Genomic DNA, 7933 nt, shown 5'->3' with positions numbered 1-7933 from the left:
ATATATGTGTATATATATAAAAAAAAACAAAAAAAAATATAGCATACCCCCTCTATCGTCTCTCTCCTCCTCTCTCTATCGATCTCTCTGTTCAAAACATAAAAAGAAAACCCACAAACCTCCATCACCACCATTCTCTGACGATCCATCTCCAGCCACCGCCAAGCCCCACGCCCCAGACAAAATGAAACCCCAAGTGCTGGCGACCTCACCATCCAAGCGTCGCCACTCCTTTAGCCGCCGTTAGCTTGGGATTACAAGTCAAACTTTGGTGGTACAAACTTTGAACGAATATTTTGGTCACCTCCGGTGTCCGTTTGACGAGTTGTATTCACCACCAGACTCAGCTCGTCAAGGAGAACAACCTACACTAAGCTATTTCACCCAGTTCGTTACGTTTTTCGGTAACACTTTTGTTGCTCTGCTCCTTTTAGACGACTTTCTGGCAACATCATGTACTGTTTTGACAAACAATCAGCATGGGTGTGATCTACTCATCGAGGTGGTCATTTTGATATACACTACCCTTATTTTCGGCGATATTTTTGGTACACTAAATTTTACCTCCACCAATAGTTAATGTGCAACGACGTCTCCCTACTTTGTTTATACATTTTGATACTAGTGATGAGATATTTTATTTTTACAAAGCTAACCATGCAGAAATTTTATTAAACCAAGGGTCTTTTGATATTAGTTGTTTTCCTACTTGGCTTTATAAGCTCACCCCCTATTTTCTCCCATTCCAACAAGTCAGTTTGATGCTAGTGGATGAGGATGGTGCTGTTGATGAAGAAAGTCGTTATTAGTTTAGTCTTATTCTACTCTTTAGTCTTCTAATGAAACTGATTTTGTATTTAAGCAGAAATGGATGGTCTGGATGACTTAAATTAGCACTGTATTAGTTAGAAATGAGAAATGATAGATGCTAGGTATTATTTTGGTATTTTATTGACTTCTTAAATTTATCTATTTGGTGATTACATAACTGTGGGGATATTACTGTTCTCTTATATTGATGAGTGGTCCTGATTATATTTCTAATATTTTCTTATTAATATAGGAGTTAATCTATTACTTTTAAATTAGCATTTTGTAATATAAATTAAAAGATCATTTATAATCTTTATCTTCCTACAAGGGTCAAAGTGTGACCTTTGACCACCCAAGTTATGGATATTACAAATCTGTCACGGCCTAGGGCTCGGGTCGTGACAGAAAAATAGTATCAGAGCACTCAGTTTAATTACCTCAAAGTGTGTCACAAAATAGTTTAGATTTATTTTAAATGATAATTGTAATAAGCATCTTGGTATTTATATGTATAAGACATATTTAAATTATTAGCATCCAATCCTCACTAACTGATTAGCTTTTGGTTCTCTGACATAAGAAAATGCCTCCAAAAGTAAGGAAGACAAGGAAAACGGTTGGAGAAGACGCCCCTCAAGCTAATGTCCAACCTCCACAAGCTGAATTCCCTATGAACGCCTTTCTCGAAGCCTTAAGAGCAGTTCCCGCTCAATAGATGGATCCTACCGCTCGACAGAGTCATCGTTTTCAAATCTTTCATTGGATCCAAGTGCCTGAGTTTGAGAGTGGACAAGATCCCATGGTAGCTGAAAGGTGGTTGAGGCAGATAAAGAAATTTTTTAACACAATAGGAACACCTGAGGAATATCAAGTTACCTTTGCTGTGTCCAAGTTAGAGGGTGGTGCAGCAGATTCGTGTGAGACCTTGTCCAGGACAACGGAAAGTGATGGGATGACTTGGCAAGATTTTGAGGAAGTTTTCAGGGAATAATATTTTAGTCCATCTCACAGGAGGGTTCTTATTCGAGTATTTGATGGTTTAAGACAATGGGATATGACTGTGAATGAGTTTTACATGAAGTTTGTAGAGCTATCCTCTTATGCATATCATGGTGTTGTTGACTAACCCTTGGTGATTGAACAGTTCATGCGTCGTTTGAGGCCTGCAATACGTGGTCCAATAGCCCCTTTGACCTTTAACAACCTGGCTGAGTGTGTGACAGTAGCCTTGTGAACTGAGGCTCATGTAGAAGGGAATGAGAATAAGAACAAAAGCAGAAGAAGAGGAAATGATTGAAAGATGACCAAGAAGAATCAAGAACAATGGTCCGAAGGACAACTATTTAGTGGGGCTAGCACTAGTAGTGGTTCATCTGGAAAGACTTGTAGTGGACCATACGGGTATTTCAGTTGTGGTCAACAAGATCATAAGAAGAAAGATTGCCCACAACGACAACAAAGATTTCAAGCATCTCACGGAGGACCCATAGGGAGCTATGTATAGTCTACTCCTTTTCATGGACAGCCCAGGACAAACCAGTCTCAGTCTTCATCCTATGGTTTCACACCCCAATCGGGCCAACAATCTCAGTATCAACATCAGTTTAGGCCACAAGGTTCAGGTTTCAACATGGGGTACTCACAAGGTTTCCAAACTCCTGCTTCTAGTGGGAGTCAAAGAGGGTACAATCAAGGTTGAGGGTCTGGTGCAACTACAAGCTATCCTAGTCAGGGAAAGGGAAAGGCAAAAGCAAAGTCATCCGCTGAAGCCTATGCTCTTGGGGTTGATGATGTACAAGGCGGTGCTGACCAGGGAGTTGTTGATAGTATGGTTCTTATCTCACACTGTTGGGCTCATGTGTTATTTGATACTGGTGCATCACATTCCTTTATATCTTTGATGTTTGCTAGTATGTTGGGTTTGAGTTGAGAAACTTTTAGTCCTGCATTACATTTGAGTGTACCTATGGGGGGACACAGTAAGGTATCCACCATATGTAGGTCAGTTTGTATTGCGTTTGAGGGACACAAGTTGTCTGGAAACTTACTAGTGTTGCCTATGGGGCAATTTGATATAATTCTTTGTATGGATTGGTTGTCAAAATGCCAAGCTATTATGGATTATTCACGCAAAAGGGTGACTCTTTTAACCCCTAGTGGTGATTTTATTGTTTATCGAGCCAACATGAGTGCCTTGAGACAAAATCCTATCTTAAGGACATGCTTAGGTGGAAAGAGAAACTTAGAGTGTTATGGGAATCTATTTGCGATTGAGGATGAGTCTAGGGATTTAGACTAGTTCCCTTGGATATCAGTGGTTAGCGGTTTTCTAGATGTGTTTCCAAAGGATTTACCAGGGTTGCAACCTGATAGGGAGATCGAGTTTCGCATTGATTTGATTCCCAGATCTCAACCAGTTTCTATTACGCCTTACCGCATGGCACCTACAGAGTTGGCTGAATGGAAGAAACAATTAGGGGAGTTAATGGATAAGGGTTACATCAGACATAGTACTTCTCCATGGGGAGCTCTAGTCTTGTTTGCCAAGAAAGGTGATGGGACTTTGCGACTTTGTGTCGACTATAGAAAGCTGAATCAGATAACAATTAAAAAAAAATATCCTCTACCGAGGATCGATAAATTATTTGATCAACTTGGTGGTTCAAAGTTCTTTTCAAAAATTGATTTGAGGTCAGGCTACCATCAATTGAGGATTAGGGAAGAAGATATCCCTAAGACTGCTTTCAGGACACGTTATGGACACTTTGAGTTTTTAGTAATGCCATTTGGGTTAACGAATGCACCTGCGACATTTATGGATCTCATGAATAGAGTCTTTAGACCTTTCTTAGATAAGTTTGTTGTGGTATTCATTGATGATATCTTGGTGTATTCTAAGATACGTGAGGATCATGCTAAGCACTTGACAATAGTATTACAAACATTGAGAGATCACCAACTATATGCTAAGAAAGAGATCACAAACATTTTGGATGACTGAAGTCAAGTTCTTGGGCCATGTAATTTCTCAAGATGGTATCACTGTTGATCTTGCGAAGATAGACTCTATTCTACAGTGGGAAAGACCAAAGAATGGTACTGAGGTTCGAAGTTTTCTTGGGTTGGCAGCCTACTATCATCGCTTTGTGGAGAATTTCTCTTGGATTGCTATGCCTTCGACAAAGTTAACAAGAAGAGAAGTAAAGTTTATGTGGGATGATAGTTGTGAAGAAGCTTTCAGAGAATTGAAGGGAAGATTAACTTCGGCGCCTGTTCTCACCGTTCCTACTAGTGAGGAACCATATTTGGTATTCACTGATGCTTCAGCAACTGGATTAGGAGGTGTCCTCATGTAAAATGGCAAGGTGGTTGGCTATACTTCTCGACAATTGAAACTACATGGGAAGAATTACCCTACGCATGACCTAGAACTTGCTGCGGTAATCTTTGTCTTAAAAATTTAGAGATGTTATTTATATGGCGTAAAGTTTGAGTTATACTCACATCATAAGAGCTTGAAGTATCTTTTTACTCAAAGGGACTTGAAGTTGAGGCAAAGAAGATGGGTTGAGTATATGGAGGACTATGATCTCACTTTTCAGTACCATCCTGGGAAAGCTAATGTAGTAGCTGATGCACTAAGTAGAAGGCCTCATGGTACTTTGGCATGTTTGGCTCTTGAGGATTGGAAAAGGACAATCACAATGGGTGATTATAAAGAAGTAGCTTGTATCTCTAACATAGTGGCTACACCAGTGCTACTTCAACAAGTTAAGTAACGTCAGTGTCAAGATGAAAAGCTAAGACTTATTTGGAACCGAATACAGGATGGTGAGCAACTAGACAGGTGGACAGTTAATGGTGAAGGGTATCTATACCATATGGGAAGCCTAGCTGTTGCAGATATCCCTGATCTTAGGAAGTCCATTTTAATTAAGGCCTGTAGATCCAAATTTGTTGTACATCTACAAAGATGTACCAAGATTTAAAGAGACAATATTGGTTGGAAGGTATGAAAAAAGATTTGGCCAACTTTGTAGCTAAGTGTATAGTTTGTCAGCAAGTTAAGGCTGAGCATTAGAGACCTTCAGGTTTACTTCAACCTTTGCCTATACCAGAATGGAAGTAGGACAAGATTACAATGGACTTTGTTACTGGGTTGCCATTGACACCTTTGAAGCATGACGCTTTTTGGGTGATTGTTGATCGTTTTAACAAAGTCTGCCCATTCTATTCCAATCAGTAAGGATTACAAGCTTACCAAGCGAGCTCGATTTTATGTAGACAATATAGTCTAACTCCATGGAGTGCCTGCATGCATTGTTTCTGATAGAGATCCTCAATTTACATCAAGGTTTTGGAAGGCCCTGCAACAAGCCTTAGGAGCTGAACTTCACTTAAGTACTGCTCATCATGCACAGACAAATGGACAGTCTGAGAGGACCATACAGACTTTGGAAGACATGCTTCGCTCTTGTGTTTTGGATTTTTGAGGTAGTTGGGGATAACACTTGTCACTGGTGGAATTCACATACAATAATAGCTACCAAGCCAGTATAGGCATGGCTCCTTATGAGGCCTTATATGGGAGACCATGCAGATCGCCATTGTGTTAGGAAGAACAAGATCAGCATGTTACTATTGGGCCCCAGATTATCACTAGTACCACTGAAAAGATTAAGGGAATCCAAGAAAGACTTAAGGTTGTTTAGAGTCGTCAGAAAAGCTATGTCGATCTCCATCAATGGGAAGCTGAGTTTGATGTTGGTGATTATGTCTTCTTGAAAGTTACTCCTATGTGTGGCGTAACGAGATTTGGAGTGAAGGGTAAGCTAGCCCCAAGGTCTATGGGACCTTTTGAGGTTATCAAGAGAATTGGCGAGGTCTCTTATCAATTAAACTTACCAGGACAGTTGGGACATGTTCATAATGTGTTCCATGTGTCTAGGTTGAGAAAGTATACTCCAGATCCGCCACATGTTATTGAGTATGAGGCTATCCCTCTTCAGGAAGATGTGACTTATGAAGAACAACCAGTCAAAATCTTGGCGAGAGAGCTAAAAGTGTTAAGGAACAGAGAGATTCCAGTAGTCAAGGTCTTATGGAAAAACCACAGGGAAGATGAGGCTACTTGGGAGTTAGAGTGTGAGATGTATATGAAGTATCCTCACTTGTTTAATTTTCAACTTGAGATTGTACTTTAAAATTTCGGGACGAAATTTCAAGGAGGGAAGAATATAAAGACTTGATTTTTGACCGAATCAAACATATATATATATAAAATAATAATTAAATAATATATATATATATGTATGTTGGAATTTATTTTACTAGGATCTTAGATCTACTCACAAGTATGTTGATTAACACCCTAAATATGAACTTTCTAAAACAATGAAATAAACACATATAAAGTTTAGGAAACCTTACATTGGGTGCAGCGGAATATAATGACTCCTTCCGTTCAGATATCTAGCCCTTGATTCCTTTCTGTAGCAGAGCATTATCAATATCTGAACGTGGATCTATTTCTCTGAATCTTTGATGCTGAAACTCCTTCTTGCTAAAAGTCTTTCTTCACGATCTTCCTCACTATGATTGAGGCATCACTTGCTGTGTGTGGGCACTACTCATACACTAAGAATTTTGAAATTTGAGAGGGAAGAAAGAGAGAGGGAGTGGTCTGCTAGATAGGGAGAGAGAAGGCTCAGGTTTTTCTGAATCAGAAGTGTCAGAAGAAAAGTGTAATTTTCCTGAAGCCTTCACTATCTATTTATAGCATTCCACTAGGGTTAGGTTTGAATTATTTGGCATTAAAATAATGAAAATGTCAGAGGTAAATTCCTATAAAAGTGGCCGGCCCTATACTAGTGGATTTGAGCCTCACTTTTTACAATTTTGCAGTTTTATCTTTTCTGCATCCGATTTTCTCAAAAACGCCAATTTTCTAATTCAACCATTTAAATGCCAATTCTAACTATTTAATAACTATAAATAATTATTAAATAATATTGTCATTTGTCATATTTATTAATTGAACCATACAAAGTATCATAATTAACAAATATGCCCCTATTAACTCTTTCTTTACAATTTCGCCCTTACTTAGTGAAAAATTCACAAATAGACATAGTCTAATTTGAGAATTATAATTGATTAACCAAAACCAATTATATGAGTCTTACAAGCAATATTATCTCAACTAGTGCGGGGACCATGGGTCTATATAACCGAGCTTCCAATAAGTAGATCAAGAATTTAGCACTAAAATTCACTAACTTATTAATTCTTCGTTGAATCCACACATAGAACTCAGAATTACACTCTCAGTATATAGAATGCTCTATATGTTCCACCATATAGACGCATCATTAGTTATCCATTGTTATAATCCTAATGTGATCAATGATCCTCTATATGAATGATCTACACTGTAAAGGGATTAGCTTACCGTTACACCCTACAATGTATTTTATCCTTAAAACACTTAACCCCGTATAAATGATATTTCAGCTTATGTGAAATGAGATCTCCACCATTTATTTTCGTTTGGTCAAGCTCGAAGGAAATCATCCTTTGCTTACTATTCGCCAGATAGAAGCTATAGATTCCATGTTTATGCTAGCGCTCCCACTCAATTGCACTACCGTGTTCCCAAAATGTACGTATCACCCTGACCTAAAAGTAGGCTTAACTAACAAATCAAAGAACACGAATAGCCTTTCAAGATTGAGCCTAATCAGACCAGGATTAAGAACATTTGATCTAGGATCAACTAGGCGATATTGACTTGAATAGATTTTACGGTAAGTTTAATAAATCTAAGTCAAAGTTCAATATCGGTCCCTTCCAATGCATACTCCATGCATCCAACCTGAGCTTTACTTTAACCAATGTTCTGGAAAGAACATAGCACTTCTCCAAATACAAGTAAACTCTGTTGTAGATTATCATATCAGTAAAACCCTATGTCTGATAAATCTAGGAAACTTTATTCACATAGTCATGTTTACTTTCCAATGTGTTGACGGCACAATAAACAGGATCAAGTATGTGAAAAGGGTTTCAGATGAATTCATACATTATATACATATAATCATGAAATAAATCATGTGAACCA

The 7933-nt window shown here is 38.4% G+C and overlaps 1 protein-coding gene across 1 annotated transcript; it reads left to right on the top strand.

The window, feature by feature from the left end:
* The first annotated feature begins 5609 nt into the window (after positions 1-5609).
* Positions 5610-6017, top strand: LOC133036182 (uncharacterized). Its single transcript, XM_061112690.1, has one exon. The coding sequence runs from the start codon at positions 5610-5612 to the stop codon at positions 6015-6017; it is 408 nt and encodes a 135-aa protein (XP_060968673.1).
* Positions 6018-7933: the final 1916 nt, after the last annotated feature.

This window comes from Cannabis sativa, chromosome 3 (genome assembly GCF_029168945.1).
Source record: "Cannabis sativa cultivar Pink pepper isolate KNU-18-1 chromosome 3, ASM2916894v1, whole genome shotgun sequence".
NCBI lineage: Eukaryota > Viridiplantae > Streptophyta > Magnoliopsida > Rosales > Cannabaceae > Cannabis > Cannabis sativa.
This window is presented reverse-complemented; position numbering and strand designations above follow the sequence as displayed.

Coding starts and splice junctions, on each gene's coding strand:
- LOC133036182 (XM_061112690.1), top strand. CDS start 5,610: ATGTGTGGCGTAACGAGATTTGGAGTGAAGGGTAAGCTAGCCCCAAGG.